Source organism: Barbatula barbatula (assembly GCF_947034865.1).
Source record: "Barbatula barbatula genome assembly, chromosome: 20".
Taxonomy (NCBI): domain Eukaryota; kingdom Metazoa; phylum Chordata; class Actinopteri; order Cypriniformes; family Nemacheilidae; genus Barbatula; species Barbatula barbatula.
In genome coordinates, this window is record NC_136783.1 from 14,012,262 (window position 1) to 14,032,887 (window position 20,626).

Below are 20,626 nucleotides of genomic sequence, written 5' to 3' on the forward strand. Positions count from 1 at the left end.
CTGCATGTGAGCACAGCACTGCGAAGAAGTTGTAGGGGTGAGGGAGGTACCATTGTGACACGGGGGGCATGATTGTTAGTTCTCGCAAAACTACTGGTGTAAAACGCATGGAGCCAAAAAGATAGATAACCCAAAATTATCTTAATTAGACTGTATTGTATTAAGAAGTTCGCGCTATTTTGGTTGTGAACCAAGATTGTAAATCTACGTGTGATGCAACCTCGTTTCGTCCGTGCTGTGGTATCGTCCATTCTTTCGCCTCTCGCTTACATCAATTTGGAATGCGGGGGTGAAGAAAGCGTGGATAAATAATATCCAGTGATATTGCGATAAAGCTTTGACGACTCTCCGTGGGCTTTCCAGTTGTTATGAAGACAAGAGGTATGCTTTTTTTCTCAAACGAATACACATTCTCATCGCCGTAATGAGTACACGGCACAAGATGAAAACTGAGCTTTTAGCGCTGCTCCTTAAAACAAAGTTTAGTTCAAATTGTAACAGAAAGCGAATTATATACGTGCTTTTTCTTAGATATAAAGCTTTCGTGTACAGCACTTCGATACCGAGTAATATTAACACGCAATTCTTAGTTTTAAACAACTCTGTTGTAACATTAGTTTAACTTTGGCTTTAAAGTAATACAATTTAGTTTTTGAAATAACCCCACACGAGTTTTGCAATAATAATACACTCTTAAGACGTTGATTCAAATAATACTTTTCACGTAAAAAACTTTATATAGTTGGACAATAATGTACAATTCGTGCTGAGGTTTGCTTTCTCTGTTATGCTAATCGTTTACCAAAAAGTCAGCGCTTGTGGTTGTTCTGCGTATGGAAGTACAGTTGTGATGTGTGTGTAGAGAAGTTATAAAGCTCAAGGAGGAAAGAAACCTGCAGAGGTATTTTATCTGAAAGCGTGAGAATCACATGATTACATTGTGTCACCATGAAAAGGGGGATATTCTTTTACACGCCATTCATTTATTCAAACGCTCATTTCTTCAATTGTGGTTGGGTTAGATGAATGATACAATAGATCCGTCATTGGCCTTATCTAACCAACCTCAAGCTTGTACTTACTTAATACAGTAAATTCTACATTTCACTGTCTGGTAGTCTTTATTCTTCATGTAAATGGTGTGCAGTGGCCAGTTTTCCCCAGTGCATCAAGAGTGATTTGAGTGGGCAGGCATCAGAGGGAGGTGTGCACAGCAGTGAATGTGAATAGCTCTGGAATCTGTGGCTTTGTTGGTTCATAGCCAGGGTCGGCCAAAGCGGAGCCAAACAGCGTGTGTGTATTGTGTGCTGTCGACAGCACAGTTTTAAGGCCCTCATTAGCACCTGTGGATATGGCCTTCTTTAGTGACAGGCACTGTAGTGACATTTCTATTTCGTCCACTTGTGTGGCAACACGTTGTCTTTTAAATTGGACTCAAAGTCTTTGTATTTGTAGACTTTGTAGTACTTTTTTAATTCTTATTTTGAATGGTTTCAAATGACATCCTGGGTCAAATGTCAATGCACCATAAGTTCGACTTCCCTAAATGTTGGCTCCCTTGCGCTAGAAAAAATAGGTCATTTAGTAAATGACAAATTCAGTTTCTGGATTCATATGCAAGTTTCTACATCCAGCTTCATGTTTGAGGTATACCAGTATATTTCATCATTATTCTTCAATGTTTATATCGATTTCTTTTAATAAATGCTCAAATATCTGTTAACTGTTCTCTGTGTTGATTAAACAGATAAAACAGGAACAGACTAAAGTCGTAATATAACCATAACATTCAGATTTCTAGGAAACATTGCACTTTGTCTCAGAGGTAAAATTGTGGATTAAAACAGTGGACTGTTTTTTATGAGGAATATAAAATGTAATGTGTTTTTTTTTATCATGGTAAATGAGGTTATCATTTTCCACTGTGATACCAAAGTGTATCCAAATTTACATTTAATAAGCTGCTCAAATAATTGTGCAGTGCTCACCTCAGTCTTCTGTGTTCCTTTTGTTATTATTATTTCACTACGTGGTTATTATAATGCTTTTATTTAACATGTGTGAGGTAACCACTAACCCCACCCCAGCGGGTTAAGCCTGCCTCTGTGAGGTCTGTTATATCCGCTGTGTCTTGCTGCGGTAATAATGAACTAGTGTAAATACTCCAGAGTCTTGCTGCCTGAGGAATTCATGCCGCGCTGCAGTGCCGGTGGTAGAATTAAAGCCAGAGGAGATGTTTCAGTCCACAACAGAGAATACATCTGTGCTTTGGCTCGTTTGAAATCAATTTTCACTTCACATCCTCTTTCCATGAGGAGATCCATGGCCACACAAGTACCAAACGCTGGGGTGGGGTGAATCAGAGATCCTCTCAGTCTCATCCACCAGAGCTGTAATTTTGTGTCTTATGATGAATACTAGGAGTAATTACAAGTCACTAATTACGGACAGTGGTGTAAACAACAAAATTGATGAGACTTCCTATTCCTCAGGCTACTCAGAAAAGTTCTTTACGCCGTGTCTACACGCGTCACGACCCACAGCTTGGGATAGTCGCACCACGTCCTGTGTGTACAACATTTGAAATTATAATGGTTTCTAATGTGTTCTATTGCCTCTTGCATCGGATGTAGACAGGGTGTTAGGGTTAAGGATAGCTTTTTATCCGAAGCCATTACAGTGCGGTTAAAGGGATAGTTCACTCAAAAATGAAAACTCTGACATCATTTACTCACCCTCAGATTTTTCCAAACCTATATAAACTTTGTTGTTCTGCTGAACACAAAGGAAGATATTAGGTAGAATGTCAGTAGCCAAACAGATCTCATCCCTCATTGACTACTATAGTATATATTTTCCCTACTATGGCAGTATAGGGGGGATGAGATCTGTTTGGTTACAGACATTCTTCCAAATATCTTCCTTTATGTTCATCAGAACAAAGACAGGTTTGGAAAAACTTGAGTGTGAGTAAATGATGACAACATTTTCATTTTTGGGTGAACTATCCCTTTAAGATAAACATTTTGTCAGTATATGTATTTTCTGGGATTCATTCCATGCTATACCAGTTGGGTCACAGCTGTTTTTTACTATACTTCACTTTGTGCATGTAGTGTGAACAGGTCCTAAGTAAAGGCTAATATGCAACCGTCACAGTTCACTGGTTTTCCCGGTGTGCTTGAGCTCACCGTCTGAATGAGCTGGATAGGGGAGATCCCCACAATAATAAAACCCTCTCCGGCTCCCATGCAAGCTAATCCCACATTCCAGGGAAGAGGACAGATATGAATCTACAGACTCCAGTAGAATATCAGCTTCAATTTGTCGACAGGAACCTCTTGCGTTCATATAGCTAATCCCATGGAAATCCAGTGGATGTAGCGCTAGCTAAACATTTCCTTTATCCTCTCACAACTGTCTTCGTCGGTTTGTTGGTTTAAATTTGTGGCCTACCTCTGCCCTTGCTGTCATTTTTAGACAGAGCTACCACCGCATAACTTTTGGAGTTCACATGACCCTAGAAACCTTATTTGAAAGCAAAAGACTGGCGTTTACTTCCAGTTCCTTTAAGAGATTTGATAGCAGGTTATGGTTTAGTAACCCCAGTTATGAACAGCTCTAATTAGCTGTCTCTATTTTGTAATAAAAATCATGAATCCTGCATTTATACTGTGCTTGTTCTAGGAATATTTCCAACTCAGTATGGGCTGTGGTTAACATAGCCTGTCTGAATTGGCTAAATTTGCAGTGTAATGCCTAGCTCCTATAAGGACATCTCTGTGATGTTTTTCATTGCTTGGTTCAGTGTTTGTTGAGACCAGCCCATGCTTTGTTAGGCAAGACCAGACGTTTTTTTTATCAATATGAAAATGAACCACTACAAATAGATGTGGTCACTATAGTTAAACCAAAGGTATACAAATGTTAACCAATATGCCAAAAAACATGGTTATTATACTTTTACTATAAACAGTGGTTGGTTGTTATAAGGGAACTGAAATTGGCAGGTTTTTGTTTATAACTTGGTTAAATTTGCACCATACTCACATCCTTCAAAAAAGCAGACTGTGTACTTTCACACATAATTGTACAGTATGCTTTTGGCAGATACTGGTTGTAAAATCAGATACTGGCATTCTCCAGCAGCCATGTTTCCTTGACTGTTTGTGAGGTGATAGTATTCTGTCTGGGAATCGTGGCGGCTCCTATAGGCATTTAACTGGCATTCTTGGAAAGCCAGTGTGAGGGCTAGAATCTTGAATGTATGCAAGCGTTGCATGAAACAGCAGGTGCAGCGTCTCCCTTAGTATTCTGAAGAACTGTTACTTTGTGTGTGGGGGTTTTCTTTAAGGGTCTGGATGTCAGGGTGGCATAGCCATCTATACCGGGCTTAACTAAAGGTTAATGTATCCATGACAACAGCATTTGCATTACTGTACAAGGAATGTCTTTAAAGGGGATTTGGTTGTTGGTTGATGTTTTGTGTTATTTGTTACTATTGAATGGTTTATCCGGCACCATGTTATAAATGGCTATGTAAGCTCTTATAGGTAGCTTGAATATTTATATCTTAAATGTTACATTTTAATGCATGTGATCCAGGAGAGGGCAGCAGGACTTTATTTTACAACAGTTTTGCATCCTTATTCGCCAGATGGTCAGCTTTGTATAAAATAAATATACAGCCTTTAATTATTTTAGTGTGGTAGCTTTGTATATATATATACAACTTTGTATAGTTTTTTTTTTAATATGATTTACGTGTTTGTGTTCCGTCACCGCATTGGTTGCACAACAGCATCCGTTTGCACTTTGTATGGTGTGAATTTATCACTTTCCATCTACTAGTAAGTGAATGAACTGATAAGAAAGACAACGTGAAGAGATGATGCAGAGAGTTAGTCAAGTCGATACAAGGGCGCCGCTGTGAGCGACGGACTGCGTTGCGTGCGCGCGCGCAGGTATGCACATTGAGCGGGTCGCACCCAGGTACATTACACAGCGCGAGCTGAGCTCAGACCAGCACATATTCAGCGTCAGACAGCTGTGTGGAGTGAGCTAGACATCACATGGAAATCAACTGATTCACTTTACAGGATAAACATACACTCGTGTTTGAGAGAGAAACATTGTTTTTTGTAGATATGTAAGTATCTTTTGATGACGACACTTGTCTTACTTTCTGTTGCTTTGTTTGAACCTGTTTGTTTCTTATTTGTTTGCTTCTTATCGAGCTACTCACTGCTTGTGTTTACTGTTAGGTGAAGTTTTTGGTCTTTAGTTTCATAAACTGTCATCAACATAACACAGTCAATATATTTTTGTGTACAATTTGGGTAGTTTGGTGATTTAGATCTGGGTTTGCTAAACATCAGTGTGTTAAGCTTTAACAATTTATTATAGCCTGTTATGTATTCTATTATTATTTATGAGAATTGTTATTTCACAGTATTGTTTAGGGATTTGCGTATAATTTGATTATATATATACATTGAAATACATTTATTGTGTTGTTATAACTAATATTCATTGTATTTCTTCTTGAGGGGTTGTGAGTATAGTAATATAAGGAATAACTGACAACGAATAACTTACAATACTTGTAAGTGTCAGTGGGACAGTGTAGTTCAGTCACATTTTCAGATTAATAAAGGCACAGCTGTAATCCACATTATCTAAACTGAAAGCTCATAGATCCAACATCTAACATCTGTTAATCATTGCCCCAGCCATAGATATTCACAGCTTACTCAAACGGTGTCATCATCATGATGTAGAAAAACACTTCATTTTGTCAGACGGGAAGCTGTTGAGACTGAGTATTTGTCAGATATGTACGCTGCAGAACATGCGTCACAAGCTGCCAATAAACTGAACTTTAGCATGACTGCGTTGTCACATGTTGTAATAACACGGATATAATAAGTAAATAAATTACATTATATTGTTAGGATGGGAAAATGGGATGCTGGATCTTAGAGGGATACTTTACCCAAAAGTTTTGGGGAAGTATCCCCTAAGAGTGGTACTAGTTTAACTGGACATAACCCCTTAAAGGTATAACAGTAAAGATGTAGTCATGATTGCACATGGTGATTAGTCATAATCCTGATTGTATTGTCTGTTGATTTTATTGAATGGGATGTACACATATAGGTTTCACAATATTTAAAGGGACATTTTACATTTACATTTAGTCATTTAGCAGACACTTTTATCCAAAGCGACTTACAAAGAGTTCAGGGAGCAATAAGCGATATGTCATACAGGAGCAAGAAAACAATAGGTGCTAATACAAAGTTACTAGTTTCAACAAAAGCTAGACCATTACCTGTTTTTCTTCATTTTTCTGTCAAGTATTCACAGAAAAGATGGGATTTAAGTAGTTTTTTGAAGGTTGTGAGACAAAAAATTGTCATCATTTATTTTGTCTCATAATTTTTTTCACCCTCATGCCGATCAGAACAGGAATATGACTCTTCTGTAGAACACACAAAAAAGACATTTAGAGATGTTTTAGTTTTTTCCTTACAGTGAAAGTCAAAAAGGGCAAACTTTATTCAAAATATCTTCCTTTGTGTTCTGTAGACAGAACACAGAAGACAGAAAGTCATACAAGTTTGGAATGACATGAGGGTGAGTAAATGAAAAAAGAATGTTAATATTTGGGTGAACTATCTCTTTCAAACTGCATCAAGGTTAATGTATCACAAGTAAATGCAACGGAGCATGTCAGACCTCTTTATTAACCTGTTGTGTTGGGAGCATTCCGGTGTTGTAACCTAAGCACAGCACACCCTTGTTCCTCCTGGAAAATGGACATTTTTCAGATACAGCTGGACAGATTACTAACATGAATGCCCTCTTAGTTAAACCTCGCCTTAAGCTCCTGCTGACTCTGCATAGCTGACAGGCGTAGTTAGACTGTGATTTTTTAGTAGCCTTGTGAAAACTATTGTTTGCCAGATTTAGTCTCCCGGAGTCTGCTGTGACCCCTGTGGCTTTGGGTCAGGAGACCCTTTACTGCTGAGGGGCTAAGTGCTTCCACGAGACTGGTTTTGTTCTCTGCTGAATGTATGTGAGTGTAATAGATGTTGTTCACTTTGTAGGAAATAGTGGAGCAAGATCAAACCAAGTCTTCGAAGACCACTTTACCAGCTGATATGGAAGGGAAAGAGGAGATCAGCGACACTGATAGTGGGGTTATTCTGCATTCTGGTATGTTTAACTTCAGCTCAATACAGCTTGTGTACATAGCGACACATTGCACACCACATTATCTTACACATATACGGAGCCGGGGTCGTTATGTATTAGTTATTACAGATATTAGGGTGGATTTCATTTGTATTTAATTGTTGAAAACACTTACAGATCTTTTTGGTTTGCAAATTTCTTCCCAAAGAAATAATAATACCATTTCTTAGAATAAGCTAATTTGTAAATGTATGATTCATGCTCTACACCTTCAAGGGTGTAACAGTTTAATCGGAAACAACCACGGTAAAGCAGGTTTGAAAAAAACCAATAGGATTGCTTGCAGCATTCTTAGTTGCAGATTAAAAGCAACTATGCCCTGTCTGTTTTTCCCACTAAAATCTAGACTTGATAAATCTGTTTCTTCCTGTGAAGTTAAATTTCTTTTCATTGTTCACTTTGTGTGCTGTCACAGCATTAATAAAAAATGTATGTAAAAGAATTTGGTAGATAATACCTCCGTACACGCCAGAGGCATTTACCTAATATTCAAAAAGTCAGTCTTTTGTTGTCGCTCCTGTGGCCGTTGTCTGTGACGGAAACCACCAGTCGTCACCTTTAGTTTCATTATAGATCACATCACAGTTCTGTAGTACTAGTATTAGTTTCCTGAAAGTTTACATTAGATTTTTAAATATGCTGTTTAAAGGTGAAATAAATAGTTGTGTGTGGTAAAGGATTTATAAATTAAGTGAATCTGTTTAAACAGATTATTAACCAGCACCATTGGATTTTTATATCATACTGTATTTGAAGAGTTTATTTGCAAACAGATACATTTCTCTTTTTAAATATTATGTTTTGTTTATTGTGTTACCTTTATTTCATGTTTTATTGTGTTAGTTAGTTAGTTTGCTGTATTTTAAAATTATTATTACTTATTCAAAACAACCCAACTGCAGTTTTATTGATATTTATTGGAATGCACAACAAACGTTTTGAAAATTGTATCTGTTTTTATCTGTTTTCGTTTTTTGCAAATAAAGTCTTCATTTGTATTGTAGTTATGATTGTAGTCATATCGTTGCTGTCCTTCTGAAACCTTGTATGTCCAAATTCACAGTTTTTCAGGAAATGGATAAAGCACTGTACATTTTAAACAATTTAATAATGTGTTGTCAAAGTTGACAAGCACTTTTTAATGCTTTTTATTAGTTTGATTTTTGCTAAACCCAGTGACAAACATAAAGGCTGAGTAATTATTATGATTTATGCCAAAAAAAAATGGAGACAGGTTTCGGTTTCGGAAGGAAAACATTGATATACAGAATTATATTATTTATACTAACTGTACTATGTTTATTAATAATATACTGTTTTACGAAACATATATATTTATATATTTTCTGCCATCATCTTAAATCTGCTCTTAATCTTAGGGTGTTTCTTGTGTTATAGGTCCTGACAGCCCCACCACAGTGATAAAGGATGTGACCCATCACACTCGGGTCATGAAACTGAAGCAGCAGTCTCTGGAGGACAGACTGAAGTTGTGCCTACTGGAGCTCAAGAAACTCTGTATCAGAGAGGCTGTGAGTCACCATTTGCTCTCATGAATGCATAAACACAGAACAGTCCTAATTATTTGGAAATTAAGGGGGACTGCTACTGTTTTGAAGAAAACTAAATCAAAATAGTGACCTTTAAATAGTGACCCGGCCTCTCCAGCTCTCCTATCACTCACCATCAAATTCAGACCCAGAGGCTTTCTATTGTATTTGTCCCACAAGACATTAGCTCACAGAAATGCATCATCGTTTCCTGTCGGATTCACCGTGTCCAGGTGTCTCTGATGACACTTTCATGTCAAAATAGGTCTGAAGTCATGGCAGGGTACTGAGTGTGTATCATCGGTTTATGAAAGGAGTTGCCCCTATTGTGTCTCCTTAAAGAGCTGTAGGCATGCGGTTTTTGTCTCCAATTGTATCCGAACGTATTCTGGCGTGGATTTTGAGAAGATGGAAAGCAGGTTTAGTTTGGCAGACTGGGCTGTTGGAGGAGCTTAAGGAAGAAGAGGCTCTTTGAAACAACAGTCTTGCATAATGTAGCGGTTGAAATCTGTAACTTGTCTTGACTCGTTGAAAGGTTTTGCACTGGAAAAACTGGAATTCTGAAGAAGGACCTGTTCGTGATAACTTGTCTGGGACAAGGACACTGATCTTTTTATTACTTAATTATATAGCGTTTTTTGCTATTATCCTGACAAATTATACATGTGCTTCACTTCAGATGTCCAAAATGTTTTTTGTTTTTCAGGAGCTCACAGGTCATTTGTCCTCTGACTATCCGTTATCACCTGGAGAAAAGCCACCTCAGATTCGCCGGCGCATCGGGGCTGCTTTCAAACTAGATGAGCCAAACATTTTACAGAGAGCTCAGGTAAAGGCCTTCATTGACAAAAGCAACCCATTCCCTATCCTAATACAGATCTGGATAAAGTCCTTAGACTTTTAAAGATCAATCAGGTTGATATGAATGTTTGATGTCCAGGACTCTGAGCTGAGCTCTGTTGAAGCTGGTCTGGCTCTGCAGCAGCAGATACACGTGGCAGTTCAGAGGCTGTGTCAGGAGGAACATCTCAGCAAGGCAGTAAAGAGAAGCCGTCTGCAGCAGTACCAGCGCGAGGAAAAAAAACTCAAAGATCTGCAGGAAGCAGTGTTCAGGTTGCGACTGGAACACGGTCGATCTTCACCGCGCCCTGGCATGATTGCACAAAAAGGTGAGAACATTGAGGGAGAGTTTTTTGTTAAGGGACAGTTCACCCAAAATTAAATATTCTCTCATCATTTGTTCACCCTCATGTCATTCTAAACATGTTTATGGAACACTGTGGAACACAAATGAAGATATTTTGAGAAATGTCTCTGCGGTTTTGTGTCTATACAATGAAAGTCAATGGGGCCCCAAATTGTTTGGTCACAAACGGTGTTAAAATATCTTCTTTTGTGTTCTGCCGAAGAAATAAATTCAGGTTTGGAGTGACACAAGGATAAATAAATTGTTTTTTAAAGAATAAAATATTCTGGGTGAGTAATCCCTTTAAGGTAGTTCACATTGTCCCAACAAATAGCAAAAAATTCAAAAGTGGCCTTGTATCATCACGATTATCTTATTTGTTTATGTTTTACTTGCGTTATATGTTTTTTCATACTGTGTTTTATCTGTTTATCAAGGCACTTCAGATGATAGCTCATTGTCAGACTCGGCTGTGCTCGATGAGGGTAAGTGAAAGTTAGTTGACTATTGTGACTGTTTTTTAAGATAAGTAACAGCAGTGTCCTGCTTTGTAAAACAATTTTTCATGTAGATTTGTTGTAGTTTGATTTTTTATTTTCATTTTGATACTTGCTTTCAGTGTAGTTGTAAGTTCCTACTAACTGAGAAACTACATTAAATATTTATACTATTCATTATTTTACAGGACCATTTAAATTAACAATTTTTAATGGTTATGCATCTGTTACACTAGATCAGTGTTATTTCAACTTTTATTAAAAATCTCTCATCTGTATTGCAGAGGAGCTTGCAAGTCAGTGTTCCCAGCATTTCTCAGAGCTTCCCGCTCCAGCAGTATACCCTCACCCTCCACCCCTGAACAGCTTTCATTCCCCTCATCATATACCTACAACTCCCTCTTCCCGGCCCCCTGAGGTAACAATCCACCAAACCCCACCACAGTCATTGGAGAACCTGCACCTCTGCCATAGTCCAACAGTAGATCATGACCCTGCCCCCATTCAAAACTCTCCATGGACGGAGTCGAGTCTGGACCGGCCCTATCAGAAACAGAAAAGATCTCACTCTAGCAGCACCAATTCCAGGTAAGTTTATCTTTTGTATCATACACTGCCAGTCAAAGGCGTGAACACACTTGACTGAAGTTATGTTGTCAATCTGCCATGATCTAAAAAATCTGAAATATAAGATTGATGTAAGTTTTAAAAATGTATAATAATTAGGTTTTGTTCACACTTTGACTGGTGGTGTATATTGTGAAAATCACGTAAGCCTTGACCTTTTAAAAGCTACTTTTTCACAACTAGTCATCAAGGCAGCACATAGTCATTTTAGGGTGGATTTGACCACACCTCCTCTTTTGTAGTTCTGTTCCAACTTGATTTATAGGTCACGTGTATTGTTGTCACATTAGTATGTTATGAGGAAACATTTTATGTGGTTTATAGTTGTTGTGTCATCCCAATAGTCTAAGCAGCTGTTTTTTTCCACAAACATAGTCCCGCTGTTACCCCCACATTGCCTCCTCTGGAGGTTTGTCTTGTGGATGCTGGAATACCGTTACAAATTCCAACCCACGCAGCCCTCAGATACACACAGTCCTGCAGCGCACCCTCCACTCCTGACATGCACCTGCGCAGGGGACAATCGCTCAGGTCTGCTTCTGACTCGCTCACAAACCTTCTTCAATTCTCACATGATTTATCATCATCTGTAGTTGTGTTTTGGGATATTATGAGCAAACCATTGATAAATTGGTCTGTTATTAATTTTGCAGAGTTCCCAACACTGAGCCAACTTATGGTCTGGACCGTGAGCTCGGGCGCTCGAGAGGCCCCCGGAGACGGTTAACAGAGTTCGCTGTGACATCACGAGATTACTCTCCTATGAGATCAAACGTAGGCAACCCCATGTACTGCTCCAGTTCTGAGGACAGCAATTCTGAGCACTCGGTCCAATCGTACGCCAGCTCGCCCTGCCAGGATCACCCCGGCGAGCTGCCGTGGCCCTACCAACCCCAGTACGGCTACCAATACGGCAGCCTCGCCGACAACCACTTATCGCAGAGATATTCCCCAACCGGCTTCTACAAGAACTACCAGCACCTGTCCTCACCTAGTTTTCCCAGAGGGTATGTAGAGGACGGATGGGGCAATCCTTTAGATATGGACACCGGGAGGTCATACATGAGTCATCAGGCTCCTTCCCCTGTTTATTCCAATGGCCACTATGAGTACTACTATAATGAGGCTCCTCAGAGAAGTTGCAGGGTGTTGCCTGCCCACGTGAGACTGTCGCGGGCCCCGTCGCTACGAGAGTGCCCTCACCACCCGACCAGAGGCCTGCCCAGGCAGGTGGTGTCAGAGGAACTGAAATCATGGCACCAGCGCAGCCAACGCCACTCGCCTCGACCGTCCTCGCTGGACCGGAACAGACAGGGTGCGCTACACATTCGAAACGCACCGGGACAGGAGTCTCCGCTAACCCTTCCCCAGAACCGCATGTTCCAGGAACAGCAGGTAAACAGTTGTTCTTCCATGTCACTTATAACGAATGAGTGGAAAATGCACTGACTCACAAAAAGAAGGAAATAAAATCCCCAAACTGCTGTATCGACGTGCTGTCGAATATCGAGCTGTTGGGGAGGAATTTCCTGAAAAAGCAGATATGCGCTGTCTGGGCCTGTCTAAGAAATGGGGAAAGCTACGGAGAACGTGCAGTTTCCTTGATAATCTGATTCGTCAGAGTGAGATCATTACCAGAACAAGGTGTGGCATTGAGCAAGAGTACGAAAGAGTTCTTGATTTGGATTAGATTAGTGGTACAATAACAAACAGCACACAAATTATCATTTTCATTATTGTGTACTTTTTTGCCTGGAGATATTTAGATATGCAAAACAGGTTATGGTGCAAAGGGTCCTGTCTTGCTTTAAATGAACAGAAACTGAATTCTCCATTATTTAATTATCAGATCGTTTAACACAATGAATTGAGGTGCTTAGTGTTTAGTAACATTTTACAGGAAGGTTGTATTTGTTAGCAATTAGTTAATGCATTAGCTAACATGAATTAACAACGAACAATATTCTGCAGCATTTATTAATCTTAGTTCATGTGAATTTCAGCAATGCATTTTAGAAATCAAATGTTGTCACTGTTATCGTTAGTTAATGCACATTGCACATTGAACTAACATGAACAATTGTATTGGCATTAACAAATATAAATACATGCTAATAAAATATATTGCTTTCATGTCTTATTGCATTATTGTGAAGTGTGACCTTAAAGGAACAGTTCACCCAAAAATAATTTACTCACCCTCGAGTTGTTCCAAATTTGTGTGAATTTCTTTGCTCTGATAAACACAGAGAAAGATATTTTGAAGAATGCTTGTATCCAAACAGTTCTTGGCCACCATTGACTACCATAGTAGGAAAAAATACTTTTAATTGTCTTTGTTCTTTTTAACACAGAAGAAGATATTTTGAAGAAGGTGGAAAAGCAAACAGTTCTGGTGCACGTTTGACCTATTATTGTAATTTTTTCCTATAATGTTAAATACGTTGCAACATTTCTACATAATTTTCCCTTCCAAACATGGCCAGGAAGTTCCCCGCCATTACCAAACAAGCTGGTGGGAAAACACGCACTCAAGGTTGAGCTGCTGTTTCGTCTCTTTTATTCAGGCTTATGGTGCTAAAAGCGTGTGAATTTGATATCTAGGTGAGCGTTCCATTCCTCAGGGACAAAAGCCTGATTGGACGGAAGGAAACTGTGATAGCGACCCAACCCATTACCTCCTTTATTATCTGTTGCTAGATAAAGTGTTTGGCCAATGCACCTTTTGTCTGACTGTAAATATAATTTTAATAGCTGGCGGATTCCCAACTGAAACCAAAAGCTGACATTACTCCACATTGAATTTAATAGTGTAGAAAGTTGCAGTAATACCTGAGCACATGATGGACTGTCACCTATCCAACCTTAACCTTACAGCCCAATTGATAAAATGCCAGAAGGATAATTCGTGAAGACCTACTAATCTTCACTCTGAACCAGTACTAATTGATGGATTAGTGAAGTTTTTTCTTCATTACATACCATGAAATGTGTAAGTTATAGGATAGTAGTCTTTACATTTAGTATAATGCCGTTTTGATTGTTGTTTAAATAAATCCCACACAGAACTTTTTTTAAACAAGAAAAAATCTTTTTTTTCTGCGCTGAGAGAGATATATTTACACAAAGTTAAAAATGTGCAATCGGACACTTGGGGAATGCACTGCACATGTACCAGCAAGTCAGCATTACAAATTATCGAAAGTTCCCTTCTGAATTAATTTGAGATGTAGACCAAATTCCTTCAAGACAGTAAAATGAATTAACTTGGGTTGTGAACTGAACCACATTCACTCATTTAGTAACTTCCTGAAACCACAGGAATGCAATTATTCAGGTGCATGATTTTGTGGTGTTTTTATCTGTACATCACTATTGAGTGAGACCTCGGTTAATTCAGTCCTTTCTCATCTACGCCAGTGGTCTTGGATCATCGCTTTGATGTTTATTTAGATTGTATGTGGGAATATCAGCACTCCCTAGAACACACGCACTTGCTTCATTCCCATATCGTGTTTCAGTTGTCTGTAATGATTTACAGAGTCATGTGTTTCAAACACAGGAGCAGATGGGAGAGGCATTCCTACATCTTAAGCCGGGATACAATATCTTAAAAATCTCCCCCCTGTTAATTTATGGTGTAACACAGAGACTCTATACATGAGGGAGATGTTGGAAATCTGAGTCATTTCATTCTCTATCGAGGTTGGTTGGAAGAACTACTGGGAACTGATTTAAGCCACAGCTGTTGAGTAACCCCTGCTGGATTTTAAGAGACGCACCTTCAGTCAACAACACAGAGCTGCTGATTGTGCAGTCACTCCCTACTTGTGTTTACTATTAAGACTATACAAAACCTTAAGTCTGCTTGTGAAGGAAAGCTTAAGTGTTAAACTAGTGAAACATAATTCTCCATGAAGGTGTCGTGACCTTATTTGTTGATTTGTTTTGTTTTTTCAGGTTTCCCAGAAGCGGGTCATTGTGACAACTCAAGACATGATGTATGAGGATGACTCTGAGATTGCCAGCCAGGTGTGATGGCCTGACCATGGACACCCTTCTTACAAGAGTCCTATTTATTCAATAAATTATTGAGCTGATGGACTAAAGTGAAGACTTGAGATGAGGGAGATTCAAGCCTATCGTCTCCTTTTTCTATCAAATGCCTTGTCAAACATACAATATGGCAAAAACAAGTTTTACTGTGAAAGACAATGTTTTTGTTGTGGTTTTGTTTTATAGAAGATCTTGTGAAAAAATGTGTACAATGAAATAAAATTTTATTTGATACTAACTGTATTTTTTTATGTGATTTGGGTAGTGTATGTCAATACTAAGGTAAATAAATAACATTTCAAAAATTCGTTGTAATCGCTTTATTCTGGCTTATTTATTGATTTTATTTGTTGGTTACATTTTAAATGATTGTTCTGAGAGGTCTGGCTAATACTGATTAGTTCAAATCTAGTGAACTTGAACTAGTTTTAGTGACAGGAAAGTGATGAAAAACATATTTCTTTAAAAAAGAAAACCATTACATTTCACACAGTTTATATTAGTTTACTTTTTCAAATAATACCCATTTGCAAAATCTGTGTACATCTAATAATTCATTTAAATAACTGTTATTCATTTAGCAGACGCTTTTATCCAAACTGACGAATAAAATAATATTTAACATCTTGTCGTTTTTCAAGTATAAAGAGAGAAGGTCGCTTCTGAATAAATGGGGTTGTCAGGTGATACCTGGTACTTTTCACACAACTGTTACTTCGAGAATAATTAAAATTGCTGATATGTAATGAATGTATTAATAAACATACATTTGTACAGATGTCTCAAATAAATGAATAACATTTTGTCATGCGGTCCCCAGGTGGTCACGTGGGGAACTTTATCCAATCATATAATGACAGTAAAGTCCCCGCAAACAGCGCCTCTGGCGTCCTTGTGGTACACTTCCTGCGTTACACTTTTTTAGCCATGATTGCAGGCTTAGCATTAAGCGTCTTTGGTCTATTTCTCTGTCACATCCCGCTGCTTCGTGGCAAACAACATCGCACGGCAATTGCGCAGAAATTGTACTGGATGACTCACATTCACATAGCTCAGCGATTTGTTGTCCAATGCACACGAAGTGTTTTACAGTGCACTTGCTGTTTGTGATTGAACGGACAGATCGCTGACTGACGGTTTGCTTTTAACTGATCAGATTTGTATTACTGTCTGATTCACAATGGATAAAACATCGGCACTGTATTCAGACAAAGCCGAAGACGTTGCAACCTCCTCTAGTTTCCGTCAGTTTAAAATACAACATTTTCATCTTGATCTAAATGTGGACTTTGAGGAGAAAGTTATATCGGGCACCGAAACAATACAGTTTCAATGCATTCAGGATGGGCAAAGTGAGTTACAGCTAGATATCCATCCAACTCTATCTCCACAAGAAGTCTCGTTCTCTCGCGATGCGCAAATTTGGAGCAGAGCAGAATTTCTTGTTCAGGAATTCACGAGTTATGGCACCACATTGAAAGTGAAATTTCCTACAACTTTCAACTCGGAGGACAAATTTCAAATTACAACAAAATATACAGCTTCTGGTGGACCAGGGGTAAGCGTGCATTTGTTTCTCACGAAAGTTTAATATATGCAGGAATGGGTAGCTTGAACATTCATTTCAGTATAACTGGAAGTGAAAGTTACATTTATCACAAGACCTATAAGAGTGCTCTCCTATTCGTTGCTTTAAAATCTTCTGATCTACCTTAAATATGACGTTTATCATTTATTATTTTATTTATTAACATGCATAAGCACATATCTCTATATCCTAAACCAGTCTACACAGCCGAGAAGATGCTGCCATTCTTTGACAACCGCAGCCTCGCTTCAATAAGCCCATGACAAAAAGAACTTACTCAGCTTGCTGTACAGGTTATGTTAATTCATCTCACCAAACTCGTGTATCCTCTCATAGGTGTGTTGGCTGGAACCAGAGCAGACTGCTGGAAAACTCAAGCCTTATGTATATACCCAAGGCCAGGCTGTGCTCAACCGTTCCTTCTTCCCTTGCTTTGATACCCCAGCAGTCAAGAGCACATACTCCGCTGCTGTTAAGGTGAGGCCATTGGGTCGGTAATATTTCAAATATTTTGATACAGACTGCTTGTTCATAATACACAGTTTGATGTATTTATCTGATGTAAGTAAAGGAGGATATTTAATGGGAAAAATGATTCTTGGGTAAATTACATTTCTCTCTAAAAAAAGGTTGTTGAAGGTGGGTTTAAAAATAAGAGGCTTAGGAATGATTGTTTCAGAGGCAGAGCAAAGATTGTACATTTAATAATGTTGAATGATTTGCACCACTCAGGATATTTTTTGTTTTCTCTAGTCTATTGATATCATTAGAGTTTATCATTGTCATTTGATTGCACATTGAACTTTCTTGACAGGTGCCTGATGGATTCACAGCAGTTATGAGTGCTAATAAATGGGAGCACAGAAAAACAGACAACACTTTCCTGTTCACTATGGATCATCCCATTCCTTCCTATCTCGTAGCACTGGCAGTAGGAGACTTGCAGTCTGCTCAGGTGGGACCCAGGTAAGAACATATTTCCTGAATAACAGAATAGAAGTTATGTTAGTCATTTGGCTTCCACCAGAAATAGACACTGATTGACTGTACAATTCTGTTCTCATTCTTTTCTGCTGTTTACAGAGAATAGGACTTGTTGTTTTCTGCATGCAATTTCATCAAAAAAATGAAAAGCTTAAAGAAAGGTTAACTGATGTTTGTGTATATATTTTAAGGACACATGTTTGGACTGAGCCCTGTTTACTGAAGGCAGCCAAGCAAGAGTTTGATAATGTGATTGAAGAGTTCCTGTCAGTTGCAGAGAAACTGTTTGGACCCTATGTCTGGGGAAGGTAGAATTTTGCCATAGTGTAATAACACTATACTGTCCTAAACAACAATTATAGTCGCAGACTTCATATGATGTAATTGTGCAGGTATGATGTTCTATTCATGCCTCCCTCGTTCCCGTTTGGTGGGATGGAGAATCCCTGTTTGACATTCGTCACACCATGTCTGTTGGCGGGGGATCGCTCTCTCGCTGATGTGATCGTGCATGAGATCTGCCACAGCTGGTTTGGAAACCTGGTCACCAACGCCACCTGGGGGGAATTCTGGCTGAACGAGGGCTTCACTATGTATGCTCAACGTAGAGTTTGCAGGGAGCTGTATGGTATGAGATACAGTATTTGGAAGTAAATTAAAAAGCACTTACAATGGTGAATTGCTTTGTGATAGGCCAGTACTTTTATTAATAAGTGAAGTTTGTTTTATTTTCAGGAGAAGCTTATACATGTCTAGAGGCAGCGACTGGTAAAGCCCTTCTGCGTCAACACATGGGCAACACAGGAGAAAGTCACCCTCTCAACAAACTACGGGTTAAGATCGAACCAGGTAGACTACCAGTAGTAAATCTTCAAATTTATTGCGTGCGTGTCTGGCCAATCATGATAAATTAGACATACTACCTACCTAAACATTGTTGAAGACAAGGTACATCCTTTCATGACAATGCTGTTACCTGGTGGAAGTGGTCTTTTAAAATGGTAATTTCATGTGCGTCTCCTGGATTCCGCCTACATCAAGCGTGACCTTTTCAACGTAATTACATAATAGTAGTCGTGATTGCGCTTCCCAGAGCTTTGACCTTCAACCATTTGGAGTCCATTGAAGTTCACTATATGGAGAATAATCCTGGAATGTTATCATCAAAAACCTTCCAAAAATTTCTTTTCGATTTAAGAAGAAAAAAAATACATAAACATCTTGGATGACTACAGGGGTGAGTAAATTATCATGAAAATGTATGTTGAAAGTGAACAATTCCTTTAAGAGACATAATGAAGAGTTCAAGGTAGTGCCCTGGCCTGACAATTCCTCAGATCTCAATCCAATTGTGGCACAAAATTTGAGAGAGAGAGAGAGAGAGAGAATGTTTATAAATATACACTCTCATTTTCAACATTTATGCATTTAAAAATGTTTAGGTTCTCATTGTCTCTGTCTCCTTTTCTTACGCAGGTGTTGATCCTGATGACACTTATAATGATACACCCTATGAGAAAGGCTTCTGTTTTGTGTCCTACCTGGCCCACCTCAGAGGAGATCAAGCCCGCTTTGACATGTTCCTTAAGGTTAAAATATAATAATTAAATATTTATAAATTATATGTGATTTTGAATCACAGTTCCAGACCCATTATTTTCAATAAAACAACAATTATCTCCTTTTAAGGCTTATGTGGATAAGTTCAAGTACCAAAGTGTAGTGGCAGAAGATGCTTTAGAGTTCTACCTGGAGTATTTCCCAGATCTGAAACAGAAGAATGTGCACAAATTGCAAGGTCTGCAAAAAGATTACAATTAATAAAAATTTGTAAAAGCACTGGTTTGGTTACACTGAATTGCTACCATTTCTTCAGTCCGACTTAGGGTCATCAGCTTTTGTCATTTTGTCGTGATGTTATCATTTGTTCAGGTCTTGATTTTGACAGCTGGCTTAATGTGCCTGGTTGGCCTCCATATTGTCCTGATCTGTCTGCTGGTCAGCAGCTGATGAAACCAGCTGAGCAGTTAGCTGAACTGTGGGATAACAAAAACCTGGACTTGGAATCCATCGCCCAAATTGATACTAAACCATGGAAGACCTACCAAACGGTCCATTTCTTGGACAAGATCCTTGACAAATCACCCCTTCCAGATGGTATTGATATGTTGTTGGAGAAATTTATGTTTTTGCATTAGTGAAACCATTTAAAACTAAAGTCTGAATAATCTTTTCTATCAACAGGTAATGTTAAGAAGCTGGAGGAGTTTTTCCCGCACATTACTGGGTCTAACAACGCTGAGTTAAAAGTACGTTGGGCCCAGATTGTTGCAAATAACCTTCATGTCCCAGGATACCAACATATTCGTGATTTCCTCCAAAGTCAGGTCAGAATGTTTAGCTACTCTCTTGAAATAAAGATTTAGTTCTCTGCACTTATAAATATATTACATGTATGGAAGTTATAGACAATTTATTTTTGTTATTTTTTACAGGGAAAGCAGAGGTACACATTACCTGTTTATCGGGCCCTGTGGAATGGATCAGAGGAGACAAAGGCTTTGGCTATGGAGATATTCTCTGCCACTTCAAATCAGCTTCACGTCAATGTTCGCAATTATGTGAAAAAGATTATGGCCTAAGCATATGAATGAATTTGTTGAGCTTTAGGGAAACTAGATTTGCAATTTCATGGTCTGTTTTTTACACAACTCCTGTATTTTAAAATATCTGTGCTCTACTCACTCGTGAACATATTGCGTATCACGTAACTTTCACAATCAGGAATTGGTCAATTATATTGGATGTTTCATAAATAAAGTAAATTTAAAAAATAATATTTTTGCATTTCTTGAGAAAATGAAAAAAGGGGACTCTT

General features: G+C 38.6%; 2 protein-coding genes across 3 annotated transcripts; both read left to right on the top strand.

The window, feature by feature from the left end:
* Positions 1-268: 268 nt before the first annotated feature.
* Positions 269-15,477, top strand: inavab (innate immunity activator b). Of its 2 annotated transcripts, none has more exons than XM_079483399.1 (10): positions 269-381; positions 7,113-7,221; positions 8,659-8,792; positions 9,517-9,639; positions 9,751-9,979; positions 10,434-10,481; positions 10,778-11,081; positions 11,496-11,651; positions 11,774-12,515; positions 15,081-15,477. In XM_079483399.1, exons 2-10 carry the CDS (start codon positions 7,167-7,169, stop codon positions 15,156-15,158), a joined length of 1,869 nt encoding a protein of 622 aa, XP_079339525.1. In that variant the 5' UTR covers positions 269-381; positions 7,113-7,166; the 3' UTR covers positions 15,159-15,477. The 2 variants fall into 2 exon arrangements, with proteins under 2 accessions (XP_079339525.1, XP_079339524.1); XM_079483398.1 differs by lacking the exon at positions 269-381 and adding an exon at positions 4,913-5,149.
* Positions 15,478-16,111: 634 nt separating this feature from the next.
* On the top strand, positions 16,112-20,585 carry rnpep (arginyl aminopeptidase (aminopeptidase B)). The gene is made up of 11 exons (XM_079483524.1): positions 16,112-16,734; positions 17,101-17,241; positions 17,579-17,730; positions 17,940-18,056; positions 18,141-18,376; positions 18,484-18,597; positions 19,225-19,337; positions 19,438-19,546; positions 19,681-19,905; positions 19,993-20,135; positions 20,244-20,585. The coding sequence occupies exons 1-11, from the start codon at positions 16,357-16,359 to the stop codon at positions 20,388-20,390; spliced, it is 1,875 nt and encodes a 624-aa protein (XP_079339650.1). The 5' UTR covers positions 16,112-16,356; the 3' UTR covers positions 20,391-20,585.
* The last annotated feature ends 41 nt before the right edge of the window (positions 20,586-20,626 follow it).

Excerpts from the sequence above, each read along its gene's own strand:
- inavab (XM_079483399.1), top strand. The coding sequence starts at position 7,167 with ATGGAAGGGAAAGAGGAGATCAGCGACACTGATAGTGGGGTTATTCTG. Across the intron at positions 8,793-9,516 it reads AACTCTGTATCAGAGAGGCT|GAGCTCACAGGTCATTTGTC; the intron begins GTGAGTCACCAT and ends TTTGTTTTTCAG. Across the intron at positions 9,980-10,433 it reads TGGCATGATTGCACAAAAAG|GCACTTCAGATGATAGCTCA; the intron begins GTGAGAACATTG and ends CTGTTTATCAAG.
- rnpep (XM_079483524.1), top strand. The coding sequence starts at position 16,357 with ATGGATAAAACATCGGCACTGTATTCAGACAAAGCCGAAGACGTTGCA. Across the intron at positions 16,735-17,100 it reads CAGCTTCTGGTGGACCAGGG|GTGTGTTGGCTGGAACCAGA; the intron begins GTAAGCGTGCAT and ends ATCCTCTCATAG. Across the intron at positions 17,242-17,578 it reads CATACTCCGCTGCTGTTAAG|GTGCCTGATGGATTCACAGC; the intron begins GTGAGGCCATTG and ends CTTTCTTGACAG.